This window comes from Tauraco erythrolophus, chromosome 1 (genome assembly GCF_009769465.1).
Source record: "Tauraco erythrolophus isolate bTauEry1 chromosome 1, bTauEry1.pri, whole genome shotgun sequence".
NCBI lineage: Eukaryota > Metazoa > Chordata > Aves > Musophagiformes > Musophagidae > Tauraco > Tauraco erythrolophus.
Window position 1 is genome coordinate 24,981,175 of NC_141465.1, and position 21,851 is coordinate 25,003,025.

At 39.2% G+C, this 21,851-nt stretch overlaps 1 protein-coding gene across 1 annotated transcript; it reads right to left on the reverse strand.

The window, feature by feature from the left end:
* Positions 1–1,147: 1,147 nt before the first annotated feature.
* Positions 1,148–21,585, reverse strand: C1H21orf91 (chromosome 1 C21orf91 homolog). The gene is made up of 5 exons (XM_086631462.1): positions 21,568–21,585; positions 21,004–21,133; positions 6,459–6,992; positions 2,403–2,465; positions 1,148–2,008 (listed from the first exon to the last, which is right to left on the reverse strand). Exons 2-5 carry the CDS (start codon positions 21,125–21,127, stop codon positions 1,848–1,850), a joined length of 882 nt encoding a protein of 293 aa, XP_086487588.1. The 5' UTR covers positions 21,128–21,133; positions 21,568–21,585; the 3' UTR covers positions 1,148–1,847.
* Positions 21,586–21,851: the final 266 nt, after the last annotated feature.

Genomic DNA, 21,851 nt, shown 5'->3' on the forward strand with positions numbered 1-21,851 from the left:
AATTGGGTACTACAGTCTTTTTGAAAACACAGCTTACTGCAGAAACACAGCTTCTCTGAACGGAAAACTGATTCTGTGATTCTACCCCAGCAAAACCAGGACACCATCTTAAAACCAACATCAGCCCCCACACCGTTCTTCAGATAAAAAACCTAATGTAACAACAAATAAAGGAAATGTAGTATGAAGGACTTGGAACTGTAGATGCTCTGCTTTTAGTTCCCACAAGAGCAAGCAGCAAAAGTGGAAGTGCAACTTAATTCTCCTCAATATACAGTGAAGTGAAATCAAGACCCTTATCAGTCTGATCAGACACATGGGGAATTCTCACTCGGCCGGTAGGATGGTCGTTTTCAGCTACCAGAAACAGCAGCACTTTTCCTCTTGCCTTACATGTGCAGTTATCTTAGTGCTGTATTAATAAGGTTTATAGACTTGCACATGGAGATGAATCCATCATCTGACAACTATAATCAGGGATTAGCTGTTCCAAACCCCTTTCAGGGCTCTTGCAGAAATGCATTACGGAAAAAAAAAAAAAGTTAATTAACCTGTCTTATGTAGTCCAGGTATAACTGTAGGGAGAGCGATCAATAAACCTAGCATGAACTGCAGCTTACCTCTCAGTCTGATTTTAAACCAACATCTTCACCTTTCTTCATGCTCATCAATCTTTCAGCTCAGCTATATGAATTACTCCTTGTTTTCACTTGAAGTGACACAATCGGAAAGCACAAAGACTTTAGTGTGTGGGGGAAGAAGTCTTCCCCCCACCCCTGACTTTTTCAGCGGAACTCAGGACCTTTCAGTTACATAAACACAGTCCTACAGTCTTTCTGTCAAAGATTAACTAAGACTTCTCAGTATGGCAAACTTAAGAACTTTTTAAAAAAGCAGAGGCTGTTCTGATTTATAATGTATCACCACTATTTGCATTTCAAAGTGAAAACACTTTATAATAGTCTGATCCAACTTTACAAAAGACTCATAACAAGGTAATATAGTATTACAAATTTATTTAGCTTCGTCAAAGTAATTTTTCAGCATTGAAAAGTTCACACATATAAAACAACTTCAACTTCTATCCATTAAAACCAAAGTATGGATTTTATTTTTTTAAATTAAAAGGAAGTGCTGTGAAAGCTGATAAAAATAAGTGATGCACCACCATGGTTTTTTTTTTTTCCTTTAACATGTGAAATTCATCTCTTTGGGAAAAAAGTTGTGTTTTTTTTCTTTTTTAAAATTGTATCATGAAAGAAACAGACCTGAAAAAGGATAAACAATCATACACAAGGCATAAACATTACACAGAGTAATTCAGACGTTTTATAAAGAGATCTGGAAAAGTACCTAAAATAGTGTATTTATTTAGTATAAAATTTCAGTAATAAAATATTGCTTGTAATAAATAAGAAAACATGAGTTTTATTAATACTGTTCTCCCCTTAAAGCTCTCTTGGATGTAACATGATCAGACCTGATCAAAACTCAAATTTTTATTTTTCCTCTTTATGAAGGAGGCAAGTTAAAGGCGTCAGGTCGTTCTTTGTTAGAAACAATTTTATTATCAACAAAACACAGAATTCATTTCAAGGCTCATGCGTAGTTATGGGCAAAAAAAAGACAATCCCTAAGCGTGAATAAACCTTACTACAGTATATTTTAATATCTAAAATATTTGCCCTTTTTGTTAAAGCCAAAGTGGATTTTATGGATTACGAATGCAAAGAGAAAGCTGCCCCAGGTTCCTCAAGAGCTTCCAGATATCTGTGCAGCTGTATGGAATGGTTATCAAAGCTGTTTGGGAAAGTTAGCTCTACAGGGGGATAGAAGCTGTATCCCCTTTATATGGGGACATTTGATTTCATCCCTGCTCGTCCCATCTGTAGACATGGCAGTTTGGAGCAGTTCTTCAGCAGCTGCTCAATAGCAATATGACGGACATTGAGCTCTGAGGCCAAAGAGTCCTTTTCTTGGACTTGCTGCGCCAGCTCTTCAAACACATCTGCAAGAACATTAGCAGGTTAATGCACTTGGTCTCCGAACCTTCATGGAGTTAAGAAGCAGCACTGAACGTTACCATAAGAGAGGCACAAGACCAGGATCACCAGTTCACAGTTTTAGGGGATCTGAGCAAAGGTGGATCAGTTTATAACTCAAAATGAAGTGGATTCCAGTCAAAAAACTTAACGAAAATACTGAAGTGCCAGTTTGCAATGCCCAGTGAGGTTACATAACAAAAGCACCTAGAAGTTTCTTGGTTTATATGGAAATATACACAGATTTCAGTTCAAAACTTCACTGACAGTAAAGCCATCACAATTTTTTTTTTTTTAACAACATTTTCTTTACTACAAAGCAACACAAACCCAAACCAAAGAGTACTGAAAAATTCTCACCCTGGATTTGCTTGAGCAGTTTTTCATTAAGTTGCTTTAACTCTCCAGGAGTCATCATAGTCACTGTAACAATAAAATCTGTTATTACTACTATTGAAGTCACATAAGCATCTCTTAAGAAGAGTCCTATTTTCTCAAATTGGCATGTGCATCCCAATAATCAAGAGATGTGTGGCAGTAAGTCAGAGGCAACAGTATCTACCAGTCATTTGTGGAAAGTTTGAAAATTCTCTCTTTTATGTTGACAGACAAGGGTTTACTTCATAGGAAAGCCCCTTCCTCAATGTCAAAAAGCTGGAAACTCAAGCCCTCAAAACAGAAACGTCCAGAATCAGAATTGCCTGACACCTTGAAATACTTTATGCAAAACGCAGTTCCCATAGTGTAACCCATCTGCAAGTACATCTGCTTAACTGTGGGCAAGTGGACCATCCTGAGGTAAATCCTGCTACGTCTGCAAGCCTACAGGAATTGGCCTCTGGCCAGAGTGTTCAGCACACAGCTCCCTGTTTTGGCTATGAAGTTTTGCGCTTTACACATGTAAGAATAATATATACAGTTTCCACTGCATACCTGAGTGACAAATGATGAAGAAAAAAAATAATCTTAGTCTGATACAAAGATCAGCATATAAAAATAGGTTTACTTCTCACTTTCTTGTGCCATGTTCCTAGTGAAACTAAAAGACTCTCTGCATCACTCAAAAGCCTTTCTGTATCTCACGTGTCCTGGTTTCAGCTGGGACAGGGTTAGCTCTTCTTTTCAGCAGCTAGAAGAGCTCCGTGTTTCGGTTTCACTCAGAGGCTCGCTCTGAGAAGAATGCTGACAGCGCACTGATGTTTGTAGTTGGCACTGAGGTCTCAAGGACTTTTCAGCTGCCGTGTTCTTGCCAGTGTGCAGGAGCACAACAGGATAAGGGGGGAGCATAGCTGGGACAAGGGGTCCACAATTACTCTCTCCTTACGATTTGTATTTGGACTTAGGATTGAGGGCCAAACTGGCCAATTAGTATTCCATATCATGCAGTGTCATGCCCAGTATAAAAGTGAGGGTCAGCCGGAAAGAAGGGCTTTTTACTCTTCTGGGACTCTCACTTTCGGACTCTCAGAGTGCTTTCTCTCTCTCTCACTATTTCAGGGCCTCCCGTTCATCCAGGATTGTGGTGTCGGAATTTATCTGTTTCAGGACTGCAGCTTTGGGAAGAGATGGGCCTCGGTCAAGGGTGGTGAGCAATTACACTGTACATCACTCGTTTGTATGTATTTATCCTTGTACATATCCATACATATATATCGGTAGCGGTAGTAGTATATTGTTCTTATCTCAACCCACGGGTCTCTTTTCTTTTTCTTCTTTGATTCTCCTCGTCATCCCTGGAGGTGGGGGAGGGTGAGTGAGCGACAGTGTAGGGCTTGGTTGCTGGAGTGGCCTAACCCACGACATCAGGTTATGTGTACATTGATCATCCTTATAGCAAATATATATTAAACCTCAGAGGAGGGAGTTGTGAAAGTATTCTATGCAGCAACAGTAGCTAGTAGGGAAGCACTGGCCTGCTTCCTAGAAATCCCTCAACCTGGCAGTGGTGGGCACAGGTCGGTGCCATTCCTGTTGCTGAGAAGCTCTAGGCAGCATGGTGGAAAGTGACAATCCTGATCACCACAAGAGGATATAGGGCACCAAAACATGATTTAAGACCTTGTAATTTTTAAATTTTGTTTTTAAGTAATGCTGCAGCTTAGCAAACCTCTCACTGCGTACTTAGGAAAAACCTACGCTGCAATCATGCAGCTTTCGTTCAGACATTTCTCAGTGCAGGAATTTTCTATATTGTAAATTTAAAACCTAAATTCTGAACAGGACAGTTTTTACTTACCCACGGGACTATTCGAAGCTGTCTACCCTTCTCACATCTTGCACTTGTAGGACATTAACTTTCTCTTGCTATTGCCAAACCAAAGAAGTTGGCAGCAGCCAAGATAACCTACTTGTTACTCAAGACATAAAGCAATTTAGGAGAAATAGATCCACCTTTCTCCTCCAACAGCCAGGTACGGTGCTGCTCCTTCCTACCTTCAAGAATCTTCTGTTCTATCGATAGCTTTTTCACATCTTATCATCTTTTAAGTTAACATTTTTTTAAGCTCCATGAAAATCTTGACTGGATTTAATATAGTAATTGACGGCTTTAAAAATAATTTTTCCCTCCTCCCATACTAAGTGTTAGGCTGTTAATTTCCATTTCTTCATTATTTTCATCAACATTTCATCAACTGTAGCAGATAGGTAGGTTCACACATTTCATGTGTGTATCAGGACAGACTGTTTCATGTCACAATTCTTATACAGAAGGGAAAGGGAGAAGGAACAGACCACCAAATTTAAAGAAGAGATTGTTCTATCCATGACTGAGGTAAATTAGAGATACTGACCAAGCCATTTACACTTTCATTAACAACCTAATTTTTTAGTAAAATGCTATCTTGTTAAAGTGCAAGTACTGCAATCAGGTGGTACCTAATTCTAGCAGAAAAAGCTTGACTTTTTATCTAAAATATAAACTTTATACAATCATAGAGTCTCCAAATCAATGTCTCTTAAAGCTAAATATTGTAAAAAGATTAAAAAACTTTATAATACAAAGCAAAAATGCTTCAGAAGTGCATTACACAGTAATGACAGAAGAAAAAAAAACCCTTGTTATCATGCTCAAAGGAGCTTTATGGTCCCCCGTCCCAAAATCAGAGATCAGAGAGATAAATTCCAAGTCACTAACTTCAGTTAGATAACCCCATAAACCAGGCCAAGCTTTCATAATTCCTGTTAACTGCTGTCCTGATTTATGTAATCCCAATTTATGAGTCCAGAGGACAGGTGGTCAAACAGCACAGCATATCTGTTTTGATTTATGGCTTTAAGACAACTAATTCACTACAAATGCAATATAAAGCATCATACAGCAGTTAGAATCCTTTTATAAAGAATGGGAAATGATTAGACTTTGCAAGGACAATTTTGTTACTTTATTAAAAAAATGGTAGCCTAAAAAACCTGATTCCAACTTTTTACAGTACCTCTTTCTCACACTCTCTTCCAACACTCTGAATTCCATTAGTATCTTCTTTTTCATTACCTAGTTTTCCACTGAATATTTTAAGATTATTTTTGTCTTTCTCAGGTCTTTTGAAATTCAGAAACCCTCTCCAACTACTTCTCTCATCTACAGAAGTAAGAGTGGATGTATTCCAGTTTAGGGCCAGGCCCTGTTCTAAAAGCAGGATAGTAACTGCAGAGATCTCCAAGAACTTACTCCTAACACATTTCATGTAGGTCAATTTCAGAGACACTACAATATCCTAGATTTTTCTAAATACTTTTTCTAGGGACCTTAAATAACAGGAAAACTTATTTTCCGCTGCTTTCAGTATCACTACAGTCATCAAAAGTATTGCTCAGGTCTACTGCTACAGACTTTAATGGGACATGGTGGCACAAGGGCTTTCTCATTTTCTTATGCCCAATAAACAGAAGGAAAAAAAAAACACCTCATCCTAGTAAAACACACAAGGAAAGTCTGTTACTGTTGAGAATGTTTAATTTTATGTTGTTTCACAAGTTTGCTCTGCTACCTTACCTCTAATTTCCCCTATTGCTTAGGGCAGCTCTCTAAAAGGTAACTCAAGCCACCGCACAAGTTCATTAAGACAGTTTTTTTCAGGAGCTTAGTAATCTCCACAGGCAGGACTGTGCAACTGCCAGGACTGACACGTTAAAGTGACTGCAATCAATGGTAACAGTAATTTTTTTGCAAATTAGGCATGTCCTGTATCACATCAGGGTGTAACAACCAAACAAAACCCCCACACCAACCATACTCTCAACACTATTTGCTTAGTCGTGTAGCCTTTATCTTCACAGATTTTACAGTAACTCCGAACTGTTAAAAGCTGTATTTCAGGCTGTGAATTAATGTCCTATGGGGACATTAAATGGTCAAGAGATACATCAAAGAATGCTCTTGTTTGCCAGGTTGCATGTAAATAGATATATACTTACATTCTTCCCTGCTGTACTGAGGATGCTTTCTACGAGCACTGGTGAGTGAAGCGCCTTCAGCTTTTTCAGCTTTCTGGGCTTGGTTGTGATTAGACCACAAAACACTGCTGCAACAGAAGGTGGTACCTGCTTCTTGTAACACACCAAGTCTGAAATCAGTGGATTCTCTTTGTTCCAAAAGAGTTTGTGAGCAGCTCGAGATGCCCCCAGAATTTCCATCTATCCATTTCGCAGAGTATCTAGGTACTGGAGATTCAACCTGTGGGAGTAACTTTCTCTCAGTCTGATGTCTGAAGTTAAAAAGTTGGTGCTGGGTTGTTTTTGAGCTTTCAGGATCACAGTCTAAATCCTTGTTTTGTGCGTACTGTATGATCCAGCTAATTTTTCTGCTCAGGATATTTTTTACTTCTGCATATGGACTTTTAGAGAGCTTTGATCGCGGACAGTCCTGATTTGCTATTAAGTGGAATTTTTCAAAGCAGTCTCTGTGCCCTCTTAAAGATCTTGTATGTAGAAGATCTGACTTTGGTACTCCTGTAAAGACACAATTGGAAAAAAGTTTACCTACTGTATACTCAACTAATTTTCAACATCTTTACTTACAAGCAACCAAGAAAACAAAAACTTAACTGATGCTTTTCTATTAACAGTCTAATCACTGAAGTAAACCAGGATATATGATACTCGTTTTTTTTCTGAAATTCCACTCAGTCTTGAGTCCTTAGCATACAAAGCATTTTGTACACAGTAAATCTCTAGTGCAGGACTTATAGATTACCTACACGTGCCTCTTGGATAATAACCCAGATGAAGCAAAGTGTTAACTCTGTACATATTGCATCACACCTATACACAAGTGTATAAACTGTAGAAGTAAAATAATCCCAACTATACATCAGAAAGTTCTACAGAACAATAGTGAAGAGCGTTTTAAGAGCAGCCATTCATGCTCCCATCTTCTATGGATAACGTTATGAGCCATCTGCTCAACAAACACCGCAGTGTGCGGGATTGTGTCATCCAAGTGGTCAAACACGATTCAGACTTCAGTCTTGGTTTATTATTTTGCATTGGTACAAGCCCGTAGCCTAGCTAGAGAGGCAAGTTCTAACACTGTTGATGCTTGCCAACATTAAACTGTCTTGAAATTAATTTTGTGCAAGATAGATGTTTATTCTCCTCTCTGGTTGTCCTCCTTCAAAGACTATTCATACAGCTACAGCAGGTAACTTACTCAAACCTCAAAGTAACTGATAGGTGACTGACGTTGAAAAGGAACACAATCTGTGAAGATCTACAGTTGGTGAGCGAACACAGATGGTATGAGAAATGACTATTTCAGGAAGTTAATAGTACTCCAGTACAAAATTACTTTCTGCAACTTCAGTGGGTATTTGTTTTTCTTCAGAGTCACCTACACAGTAGATTCAGTATCAAAGTCCAGAATACTGAACAGTTCAACATTGACCACAACACCCAGTATACTACTTGGGAAGTTCCCAATATAATGAAAAACGATTCTGTCAAACAAGCTCCTCATTGCAAATAACAAATAATATATCTGTGAACCACAGGCTGAAAGTGCTCAATGCTTACTAAAGCCAGAATATTTAAATCAAGATATGATAACATTCATATTCAAATATCATCTTTGAAACTAGGCGACATGAACCAAGATGCAGCCATTTTACCTTTTAGTACAGAAGGAAGTAGAAAAAAGTGATTAAAATAAAAAACATGAAATGCAACAGGTAATAAAGTTTGATAATAGAGACTTTAACGAGCAATTAGAAGAAAGCAACGTGTTACAACAATTCTTAGTTATGTCTGACTTACCCTCTTAAATTCTTGTGCTAAACTTTCAAGATCCTCACCCCAAACAAATAACAAATGACAATGTTTAAGTGATTAAATTCTGCAAAATCCCAATCTACTCTCAAAACTAAGCCACAAAGGTAAAATATGGAACTACTGAAAACAAATCCATAATTTTGATTATCTCACTTGCTGGTAACTGCTGTTTCAAGTTGGGGAGTTCAAGCATTGAGGCTAGCCATTATAAATTTTTGATTTTCTGCTCTTTGGGCAGCATTGAAATTCAAGAGCATTACTGTTCTGGTCAAGTTTCTAGAGGGCATACACAAAATTTATGGCACAAAATGACAAGAAGAATGAGAGACGAAAGAGGACAGCAGTGGAATTTATTTTGTTCTTAGCAGCAGGGGAGAAAGGTAAGGTCATGAAAACAGACACTCCTTCTACCCATGAAGTAAGTATTAGAACAAACAAAAACCACATCCTAACCAGAGTCACCTTTTAAGAAGGAAGTTTCCAAGGAAAGTGCAAAGACAGATGTTCTGGTCATGGGTAGAGAATCAAGATTCTCACTCTACACCTCAAAATGTCTTTACACCTTTCAGCAAATAGACATTCACTAACTTTTCTTAAGCTCTACACGATCTTGCCTACTGGCAAGGCTATTTTCCTTCTCCATCTCTACAGAGACTTAAAAAACCCAAAACATTTCTAGTGAAAAAAAGGAAAATCAAGTCATTTGTTTTCATGACTTACCAGTACAGTTTAAATATAACGAGTCGGCTTAACTCAAGTAGCACAATGGAAACCCTTAAATCTGTAAGCCATCAAGGAAGAGCAAACAGTCAATTGAAGTTACAAGGCGTATATTCACGACATTGCAAACCCTATGTCCTGGTTTCAGCTGGGACAGGGTTAGCTCTTCTTTTTAGCAGCTAGAAGAGCTCCGTGTTTTGGTTTTACTCAGAGGCTCGCTCTGAGAAGAATGTTGACAGCAAGCTGATGTTTGTAGTTGGCACTGAGGTCTCAAGGACTTTTCCGCTTGCTGTGTTCTTGCCAGTGTGCAGGAGCACAACAGGATAGGGGGGGAGCATGGCCGGGATGGGGAGTCCACAACTGTCCTTACGATTTGTACTTGGATTTAGGATTGAGGGCCAAATTGGCCAATTAGTATTCCATATCATGCAGCGTCATGCCCAGTATAAAAGTGAGGGTCAGCCGGAAAGAAGGGCTTTTAGACTCTCAGAGTGCTTTCTCTCTCTCTCGCTATTTCGGGCCTCCCATTCATCCGGGATTGCGGTATCGGGATTATCTGTTTCGGGATTGCAGCTTTGGGAAGAGACAGGCCTCGGTCAAGGGGTGGTGAGCAATTACACTGTACATCACTTGTTTGTATATATTTATCCTTGTACATATCCGTACATATATATATAGGTAGTGGTAGTAGTAAATTGTTCTTATTTCAGCCCACGGGTCTCTCTTCTTTTTCTTCTTTGATTCTCTCCCGCATCCCTGGGGGGTGGGGGAGTGAGCGACTGTGTAGGGTTTGGTTGCTGGAGCGGCCTAACCCACGACACCCTACAAAACCAGACTGATTTGTTCAATATTTATTTACTTTACCCAAGTCATTCTTCAACATGCTACACTGCTGATGTTTACAGTGCTTCTTTTACTTTTAGAAAATGTCATCAGATCAACTGAAAAACAAGTTTTACACAATTTTCTATACAATAATGCTTAGGAACCCATCTAACAATGTGAACATAAGATGAATGAATGAAGTCAATGTTTTCTTATCACAGGACAGATTAATCCTGTCTAAAGCACATACCTGAAGATTCAGTGAAGAAGAGGAAGGAGAACTGCAGAAAGCACAACTAGTAAAATCTGGGACAAGTGCAGTTTTGCACAGACTGTTTCAAGTTCATGGCTGCTAATAGGCATTAATATTCGTTTTGCTCTCAGGATACCACCCTTCTCCAAACTCAAAGATCAAACATATCTATCAAGTTTTTACTTCTCCTTATTCTCCCCTGCATCCCTTCTTTCTGTAGTTGTGGGGAAAGAACTACTGCACTGTTTCTATTAAAAACAGAAAAACTGAACCTTGCAAATTTAATGAAATATTCCCAGAGCTGATGCTAGAGGCATGGCCTCTTGCAGTTATGTCCTCTGCCTGGCACATCAGAAGAAGCAGGTCAGACTACATTTCCTCACACATGGCACACTATCACTTCTGGGGCAATCACAAAAGCAACACCTACACAACATATGATAGAATACTGCAGTCTCACTGAAAAAAAAAAATTCCTTTGAGGCTTTCTGCTTCATTATTTCCACGAGAATAACACGTTACTTGTCCAATAGGAAAAGGGCATGAGGCTACACAAAATAAACAACATACAATGTCAGTTATACAAAAAAAAGAACAAGTGCAGCATGACTTTATGAAGACCCACCTGATTTTTATGTCTAAGCCATAAGCTCAAGGTTATTCAAGTCCTTCTTTCTGACAAATTTATCTTTTTTAGGAGAGTTCTGAACATGGTTAACTTCCCTGCTCCAGGGACACCGCTCAAAGAAATCTATTTTATCAGAACTCAGTAATATTGGGTATGCCTGAAATTAGCGACTACTACAGAGGTAAAAATGTTACTTTGGAAGCCTGAGTTTTGCTATTTACATGCCACATATGAGCCGTAACGTCACTATTTCTGAACACAGAGCCAATTATTACAAAACACTTCCAGTATACAAAAAAGAACCTACTTCCCCCCAAGACCAGAATTTACAGCCTTCCCCATCTTTGACTCCACTGAAAAAAATCCAAGAAGGATCTAGCTCCGTACTCTTCAATATAGTAAGAAACAGAAAATGTAGAAAATCAAAGCAGTTTTGTACAGAATTGCTGACAGACTTGCTTCAGCTTTCACGTAACATGTTTGGATTTCTACTGCAACAAAGACCTGCAAAAAAACAAAACAAACCCAAAACAACCCTCAATCTTTCTTTTGTACTAAGGTGACAATTAGTCCTTTCCTACACAGAGAGCATGAATAATGTCAGCCACTAACCTTCTGGAACTGCATCCCAAGAGCTGAGCACTGACAGCAGCTGCTGTGCCAGCACAAACTAGCAGTGATGTACCAGTATTACAGCAAGTCAGAGTACATTTCTTTGACACAAATCCTGCCGTTGTGGGCAATACCATCAGCTTTACGAGGCAGAAACAATGCCTATTTCTTTTTGGTAAGACTTAACACTCCACTCAAGATTACTTCCTGTATTTTTCCCTTCATCACAATTGCAGGAAAATCTACCAGCTGGTAAACTGTCATGGATCAAACAAATGATATATAAGATGATTTAGTTTTAGAAGACACATTACTTCATTCAACATCATACACAGAGAGATGAATAAAGCAAGGTAAGACTTCTGTACATTACAACAAGCAACACTGTAATTTTGATAAACAGCTATTGTCCGTTCTGGGGATATTCACAGGGTTTCAGTTCCGTCTTGATGTTGCTATTTGCTAATATCCATCTCAACCTTTTTATTTTCTGCTGGTTCTTCAAGTCACCAATCATACAATCATCAACACTTTTCTTCCACGCTTGTAGATATGTGTAAATTTGTCCTTTGTTTTACTTTCTAATAATAGGATTGCAGAATATGTCCAAGTATGTCCTGCCCTTCATACCTATTTTTTCAGAGAAGGAAAAAGAACCTCAAAAGCCCACAATCATCCAAAGCAGGAAAGTTTCATCTGCAGGGAAAAAAAAAAAATCCACCAAAATTCAGTTAACATCTAGAAGACCATATCTAACTTCAGACAGCAGATGCTATTAGGAAACAAGCTCACGCCAGAAAGCATTCCTCAAGTGAGCAAGATTCACAGGATGATGCCAAACCTCAAGACAAATCATAAAAGAACGTAATTTCCTTCTGATTCTGGTAACTCATGTGTCCTAGATGAAATATGAACAGTATCACTTTACTCAGCAATATCTTTGTATGTTGAGCATATCTAAGAACAGGGCTGCTTATTTAAGAGCCTAGTATTTAGGCAAAAAAAAAATTTGAATATTTCAATTTGTAAGCTAGGCAAGGCAGAAACTCCTCCTCTATACTGGTACAGTTCTCAACACAAGGAGTCCTAATCCACTACTGCAAAATAGTTTTGTAAATGAATGACTAGCAATCAGGCAATTTATAAAGCAGTATGTATTTCTGTAACTTCTAGTTACTCAAAAGTGCGAAGTAGCAGGAAGAATATTTACAATATAACCAGGTGCGTAATCACATATCAATAAATTCTACCCCATTTAAAAGCATTTGTACTTGAAAGTAAAATCAGTTTCTACCATATTAAAGTTCTGGGCCTTTTTTTTAGAAGGGAAGAAGTCTACAAAGACTTTATTTCTGCCTTTACAATTGATTCTTTGAGAACTATGTATAACTCTTCCTCATGATAAAGATACAGAACAAAGTTAAAATGTTTGCTCAAATTTATATATAAAGCTGGCTAGCACAGTTGTCTTATTTGGAGATTATAAGAATAATGAACAAGTTCAATTCAAAAGGAATGCTCTTGAATAACAAGACTACTTCACATCCCTTCACAAACAAATGTTTTCATTAAAAAACCCATCCGTGATCAGTAGCCTGCTTGTTTATCTTCCAGTGTTTTTTTTTAATTTGTTTGTTATTCTTTTTTAAAAAACCTTCTCATTTGGTCTTTCAACTCCATCAGTTGAAAATAACATTAAAGAAAGGCTGCATTCCCTTCTTAGCAATTTATAATGCAATGTTGGAAACTAATTGTTTTTGCAATGGTGAATAACCGTAGCTTCAGCAACTGAAGAGGTAAAAAAAAAGCACCCCAGAATTTAAGTTGGAGTAAATCAAAATCAACAAGAATACTTCTAGACTTCTAATGAATAGTCAATTATGAGTTTGTACTATGACATTTGTTAGTGAAAGTCATATTAAAGTCTCTTTAAAGAACTTACAAATACTTATGGGTAAGATTTGTACCTGACCATAGAAAGCGGAATAGAAAAGCTGCCTTCTTGGTATGAAGCTAGCATCCACCACACATATAGCTTCTATAAATGTGTAAAGTACACGTGGTAATTAAGGACAGTCAAAAGAGAGTGGATGCACTTCATAATACAAATCTGTGTAGCGGTGGCAACATGGATGAAATTATCTGCTTAAGTCAGAACACTTAGAAAAGGTCTATCTCTAGTTTTAGTTGTGGAGACTGCCTTCACAGCCAGTGAAGAAACATTTCTCAGGCACAGTTCACCTCATCCTAAATAGTTAACTCTAGGAAGATTTGTGATAGGCACCTGTGCTTTTTCCTTTAATCCTCTAAGTAAGCAAGAGCTCTTGCGAAAGCCACCAGTCCATGGGTGCCTACCTTAAGAGCTCCGGTTTTTACTATACACTCCAGCTGCTGCTCCCCTCGGCTGTCCACCTCACACACACAGAGTACTGCTGCTGAAACAGGGAAGTTGAGCCAGCTCCTGAACAACTGCTAGTGCCCGCTTGAACACTAAGATCAGACGAGCTCACGTTTGGTTTACCTAGTGCACAGGGATAAGACCTGCGGCAGACAGGGAAACAAACACTTCACAAGACACTAAACGTTCACGTTCATCTGTTTTAAGCCACTGCTGCATATTAGTCTGCTCGTCAGGAGGACTGAAAGAGGGGGGTTCTTACAACAGAAAAGCAGATCCCAAGATACATTCAAAATACATTAAACAAAACCAATCCATGATGACCTAAGACAGCAAGTTATCCACACACCTAAATGACAAGGGGTGGGGGAAACTGATATTCTTCAGTCGTACAATTCTGCCAACACTGAAAAATGGGATCATTAGAGACACACATCTCAAATACATGTCTGACAAGACTTAAAGCCAACTGCTACTTTTAAATTTATGCCCACAATTTAATCTCAGAGTTAAATCTTATAATTTATTAGATTAGATAGAAGGAAAATGCCAGTGCCATTGATTAACTTCCAAAAACAGACACATGGTAAAGACCAGGTATTATCTTGTTCATAAATTAATGTTCTCTCCTCACTTTCATACAATAAAGTCAGTGCATTCCATACATCAGGTGTGCTCACAAATTATCTCCTACTGCATTTCTATTAGCTCATTTGTATTTTGGCACACAGCAAAGACATCCTATCTAAGGCAGAACAGAGATTCAACTGACCCTTTAAACACACTTTCAAAACCCATGTTCCCTATAAACTACTTTACTATTTAAGAAGAGAGTTTACTACTATATTAGACAAGCCAATACTTTCTGATGAAAACTTTGCAAGAACTACTATGTTAAAGATGTCTCCTACTTTGTGAGAAAAATCAGTTAAACTGACCGAGAGTGGAAGCCATGAGATGATATTTCTGAGTTCTGGATGTTGTCAGGTAAGTAACATAATTGCTCAATTTACTTGTTTGCATGTACAAACCTCCCAAATTTACACATAGAGAATTCAAAAATGTACTTTTAGAACTAGCCACACAACTTTACTATTACTCAGCGGTACTTATACGGCACTTAGGAGATTAAGAATAGCATCTCCAACTATGTTTGGACTTGAATTCATAGTTAAGTGGTTTACTGGAAACTGCAAGTAGCTCCGCAAGTCCATTCAAGTTTGCAGAAATGAGTCATACCCCTGGACTGCAAATGCTACCTTGAAACAAGTTCTCATCTGTCTAGCCGAAGGGGCAATGACGAAATTTTTTAGCTTTTGTTGCCAGAATAATATAACTTATTGGTTATTATTTCATTAACATGGAAAAAAATAAGGATGTGCAATACTTTGGAACAGAATGAAATTAAAACAGCAGTTTCCAGCCCTTTCAGCTACACCTTACAACTCATTTTATTTCAGTGAGATATTCTTCTGTAGGGTGTAAGAAGGAAAGAAGTGAATTTTTTTTGAGCTTTTAACAACTAAATCACTTTTTTTTTTTAATATGAACACAACATAAAATGAGGATATTACACAAGATTTTATAAACCTTAACAGGAAAAAAGCTATGCAATAAGACAGATTTGTTTATAGCATCTGTCTCTCAACCTGGAAACTGGGATGCACCAACCTGACACTGAAATTGCCTCGAATGCTGAGTCCACCAGCGCTTTAAAAGACCACAGAAATGTAACTATCTTAAAAAAAAAAAATCAAGGGAATAGACACTCAGTACTTATTCAATCTCTTCTATTACAAGACCTCTGATCTGGACTGTCATTTGCTATTCAGCTGTTGTTCAACTCTAAACAGAAATGGACGCAAGCCAGTTTGCTCGACAGCTAGCATTATCCAAGATGTTACCGTAGTTAGCAGTATCAGATAAGTAAAAGAGTGATTAAAAATCAGCTCAATCAATCAGATTTCCCTCTTCTATTATGCTTTTGTCTCCGTTACAAACCCTTGAATTTCAGGCAACTCACAGACTCCTAAATAATTATGCATTAAGACATACTAGCATAAAAGCAAGTTAAGACAGATACATTATATATGATAAAGCTAAGCTAAGCCATGATTATTACAGACTTTCAACTTTGAAATCTTCAGAGACAAGTCCGATATTTGAACAAATACATTTAAGTATTAAGCTCCTGAAGCTGGGATTTCCACAGGCATTGTCCAGAGGATCCCAAAGCATGCATTAAACGAAGGACACATCTGCACTGCACAATGCATTCCCATGTGAAGACACCTACAAAACTGCAAGCAGCACCACTGGTAGCACAACTGCTGAGAACTCCAGCCGCCTGTGGAACTCCATGCCTGCGCTGTGGAACAGGGGCTGGATGGTCACAGCGTCCGAACAGCAGAACTGAAGCAGTCAGGTATCCCACAGGGCACTGCGTTCTTATGTGGAAACCCTACAAGTGGAGTTTCAAAGCAGCTTGTAGGGACACCATATTCAAGCAGAGGGGTTTGTGTTGTTGATATATATACACATATAGACAGCTTTTACGCATACACGCACGCATGCGTTTTTGTGTATTCACATATTTGCCCCCTACCTTCCAGTTATAACTGCAGATGTGTTGTTAGTATTATATATTTGCTACCAGAGTTCAATTAATCATTTTCCCATATTATAATGAAACTAAAAATTAGAATAAATTTGTCTCAAAGTAACATACGACACATGATTTCCTGGCTTATGCAATCTAGTTACACATGAATTTAAAACATTTCCTGTTTCAATCCACAGATTACTGTGACACCTACTCAGAAAACAAAACAATATATAACAATCTCTCCTGGTGGTCACTTCATCTGCAGAAGGCAAACAAAAGCCAACATCGAACTCCAGCAGACCCACACCACTAGGATATTGTAAACCCCATCCAGAAACGTAAAACCACTGTACGAAATCAGCTTCATTTCTCAAAATGTTAGTTTAATACTCCGTATGTAAGTACTTTGCATATTTTATAGTTTAAGAATCACTTTAGTATTCTGTCATGCTAAATCATCCCATAATGATCCTTCAGACACAAAAGCTAGTTTTGCAATTAAACTATTTATGTGTAGCTTAGTCCACTCAGATTCCCTGAGCATTACTCTTCAAACTAAGTGAGCTGAAAGAGCAGGTGCAATAGCAACAAAAATACTGTCCTTTCAAGATACGCTGCCCACCGCCTCCCCCCTGCCCCGTTTAGACTGAAGATTAGCACTACTAAACTCTAAGAACATTACTCTTCCCTGTCCAAGAAAGGTTGATGACATGTAACAGGAGAAAGTTTAAACCTGCACCTTGGCTTTCTGTTTATTCTGTATGCCCACTTTTCCTTTTCTCCTCTTCTTGCTACCACTCTTTCAGTCAACTTCAGAGAAACAGACCCTATAATCCACATACATCTCTCCTGAATAAATTCTGGGACAGACACCATAGCTGAACTCTAAACTGCACTGAAACGAGTAGTTTCTGTGAATTAAACTGAACTTAGTAAGAAGCATAATCACATTTTAGCTAAGCTAACATTTTATTTCATTAAAAGACTAGAAATCTACTATTAATAACAATTACAATGGAGACCTTATTTCTGACAAACACCACAAGTTTTGTGACACGGTAACTAACTTCCTCATTCAGAAACTCAGCTTTCTGTATAGCTATCTTCTCTAAAAAGAACTATAAGACTAACTTGAATTTTTTTTTCAGTTATATATCGCTATCGAGCTACTGTCCAAACACAATAAAGGTTAGAAAAAACCCACACCAACGTCAGGAAGGTAAAGGCTGAGACACATCACAACACTAATCCAGGAAGAAGTCTGTTGAGTCACTGAAAACGGGGATGGTCTCTGATTTGCTCGTTTCTAATTACTCATCTTACTTAACCAAGACGATCAACAACATTACGACCTACACACAAGCAAACTTGTACAGCTGTTGAACTCACAGATGTCGGAAGACAAAAAGATTCACCGATACTAAACTATAATGTAACTAAATACAGCTAAGAAAATTTTATTTCTGTAGTGTTTTGTTTATATACATTTGAGGAAGTTTGTTTCAGAGGGGGTTCAGGTGGTTAAGCCTGAGGCCAGATCAGTTTGCAGTGCATGGATTTACCATAGACTATCTATTTACCATAGATTTTAAGCAACCAGATGCTGGCACAAAGGGAAACAGAATTGCTCTCAGGAGTTTTGTTAAAGCACTGGAATATGGCACCCTTTTAAAAAAGAAAATTGGGAATCCTATTTCCAGAATTTCATACGTAGACCCATGGAATCATTGAAGGTTGGAACAGACCTTTAAGGTCACTGAGTCCAACTGTAAATCTAACACTGTCAAGTCCACCGCTTGCCCTTACACATGCATCTGCATGGCTCCCTTCTATCCTGACCCACCTCCTACCGAGGACTGGATGGTCAGGAAAGACGGAAGACGTGCCAAGCATTCCCCTTAAGACAGCACTTAACACATGGAAATTAACAGGGTGCTGCAAACAGTGGGAGTACTTCAGCGTTCTGCAAGATGCTGAGCTGTGACTAATAGCCTGCCTGTTCTTGAACAGCAGCTATTTCCTACTGCACCGAGGAAGAAGTTACAGATGCACATCAACACGAAAAACGAGCAAGCCTTCTGCACTGTCCTAGCTGATGCACGACTATCTTTTTAGAATAGCCTATCTCCCTTCCTGAATTACTCAAAAATACATGTACATGTTTTACTTGCTTGAATTTTTCAATATGATGTTAAATAAAAAGGAAAGTGACACTTGTTTGAAAGTGTGGGATAGTACATCTAGAGAGTTGATACCACTTACAGTCAATTCTGTTCAACAAGTAGCTATGTTATTAAACATCCGAACTTCATTAAAACATAAGCAGGAAGTTAGTATGAGAAAAACCTAGTATAACATTGAGTTAGTGAATTATCCATTTCATTCCCTGCCCAGGGCTGCCAAAAGATTGTTATTTTAGATGTATATAAATCATAGTCTTTGCCACAGGAAAATACCAGAATGCAATAGATACGTCAAAAGTAGGAAGAGCGTGATCATGGATATGGTAAACGGCTGGCTAATGCAGTGGTTCAGCTAGAAAGTTTTATAATGATTCTTCATGAAGTCGCTTACACAGCCTCTGCTGCCTTTCTCTATAAAAGCAGTTAACAGTACATCTTTTCAAGGGGTACACAGAAGACAGAATATCAGAAATTGAGGTATTTTGATGCTATAATGACAAACTATATTAAGACTTTTCTTTTACTATGCAAAAGAGAAGATAAGAATATAATGGCTTATGTAATTTCAGGTGAGCTTTCATCAGTATTCTGTTTAAGTAGTATTCTTTTAAAATTAACTGAAAATTTAAAGGATTATGCAAAGTAGTCTACTGCACAGATTAAGTCTTTACTATTATCAAGTCTACTTAGGAGTTCCAGAAGAAAAAAAAAAAAAGCTGTTCCAGCTAAAAGACATGAGATCATTTTGTAAAGTAATATCCATAACAAGTAACTTTGACAAATCCACAGCTTATCTCAAACAGAGCACAGAAACCATCCAGCAATTTTTTAATGCATCCTGTTTTATTTATTTCAACACTTCCAAAATAAAACTCATTCTGAATGTAATCAGAGTACTTAATTCTCATTATGGCAATATGTTTTTTTCTCATTTTCAAGCCTCGAGAGAAACACCTTAACTCATAGTGAGAACCATAAGCCTGTTTTAAAGCAGAAAGAAAACTCAAGCAGACTGACAGGTTGTCTTACGTTAGATAGTTGCTCTGAGCTTCAACAAAAAATGCAAATATATGTGTATTCTAAATGAAAGCATAAAGCATGCAAATTACTACTTAAGTATGAAAGTATTGGTCAAATCAAAATATATTGCCCCTAGTAGCAACAAAGACCTTAAAGGCATAACTTTTTTTTTTTTTAATCAAAACACAGTAATCATATCAGTATTTAAAAGTGGTTGCAATTAACTAATGCATTTTTTCAGATTTCTGTAAGGTAAGAACAAAATTTTATTACCTATGCATGCATTAAAAGTCAGATGCATGATATTAACAGTGTATGGAATACATATCCTTAGAGCCTCCTACATTCCACTCAGTTTTATGCTTCTAGGGTTCAGAATAAGCAACCAGATCACTGAGTACAGTGCTCATATCTCATAGCACTTTACCCTCAGAAAGACTTGATCCTAAGACCTATAATGTACTCTCATATGATCAGAGACACAGTAAATGTTACTGCCATCAAGAAATTGGACTATTCACATAACAGTGTTAAGATACTCGCCATTAATTCCCCATATTAAGATATGCCCTATACCAATACAGATTACTGTAGGTAGTCAGGTGCATGTGCAATTGGAAAATACCACTTTATATAACCGAAACAAATTACTTTGTTGTCCCAAAAACCAACTAACAGTATTTGTACTTACAAAAACAATCCTTATTGACTTAAAAAAGGGAAATAACTAATCTATTGCTCGTTCATGCCCATTGATTCATACATGAAGACGAGCAACAAGATAAGGAAATTATTTAGCAAAAAAAGGTCTGAAATTCTAAATATACGATTTTGGAGGCCAGAGATGCTCCCAAGATTAGTCTTTTAAAAGATGGACAAAATTCCTACTTTATAATTTGCAAACCTTAAGAAGCTTTGGCAATGAACCTAGTTTTATCATATTACATGTATTATCATCTTATAAAAGCAAAAATAAATAATCCTCTGATTATTTCTAGTGAAAGCGAAACACTGATCCGCTTAAAAAAAAAATCTATTATGCTTTAAAACTTACAGTTTAAGTAAGTTTTATATATAGATCCCCTTAACTATTGAACAAAGTCCCCGAATAAAGGCAGAAAATAAACTTCCAATCTGAATTAACACCAGAGGTCCCATACCAGAAGGTGAAACAAACACCAGGGCACTTCAGAAGCTCTCTGAAGGAGGTTACATCTTTACACCTAGAGAAGCAGGCACTAGAGCAGCTGGGGCACCTACCTTCACTGGAGATGAGCTACTTGTAAACCTAACAAACTAGTTTGGCAAGAAAGAAAACTTTCTAAACGCACACATTTTCAAACCCAAGCCTTTCCGAAAGCTTTCGGGTAAGTCTAACTTGCGTTCAGCTCCAAGCCGGGCAGCCTACGACCAAAGTTCGCACAAGATGACCCGCGTTAAAACACGTTACCTTCAATGTTCAGCTCAAAACACACGTGGCAGAACGAAAGCGTTTCCTTGTCGGTCCCCAGCTTGCAGACGCTGCAGATGTTGTCATCGTCCAGGTCGATGCTCACAAACTGCTCCTCGTTCATAGTGCCCTGTTGAGAAGGAGGCGACGAGGGACGGGACCGTTATTCCAAACGCCGGCCGCCCCGCGCCTGGGGAGGCGGCGGGCAGCACCACACGCCACCGCCGGCCGCCGCTCCGAAACCGCCGTCAGGGGGAACGAGGGAGGGACCGTCCTGGGGAAGTTTCTCGCTCGGAGCGCGGGGGCCGCGGCGCGGGCAGGGGCCAGTGCCGGCAGAGACCGAGCCCTCCCGCCGCCTCCCCGCCCGCGCACCCCTTCCTTCCCCCAGAGGCTTCCCCGTCCCGTCCCACTCCCTCCCAGCTTCATCTTCAGGCGTCTCATCCCCCCCTTTCTCCGCGCATCAGCGGCGCAGACGCTCCGCCACCGCCAGAACCGCGACGGACCCGGTCGCGGCCCTGGCGCCAGACGAGACCTGGCCCTGGCCCTGGCCCCATCCCCGCTCACCGCCGTGCCGCGCCGCGCCGCGCCACACCGTGCCGTGCCGCCCGCCCCAGCGCCGCGCTCCACTATTGTTCAGCCGCCAGCCCCTCCGCCGCCGGAGCTCGGCGCCAGGCACCGCCCGCCGCTTCCGGCCGAGACCACGGCTCCTGCGAGACGGGGCTGGGGGGGACGGGGGCCCCGGAGCCGCGATGGGCCGCACGCCGGAGGCTGGCGTCGCCTCGCAGCGGTGCAGCGAAGGGCGGCGAGGCAGGGTGAACCAGCGGCTCCCGCCTTCCTGTCCCTCTATG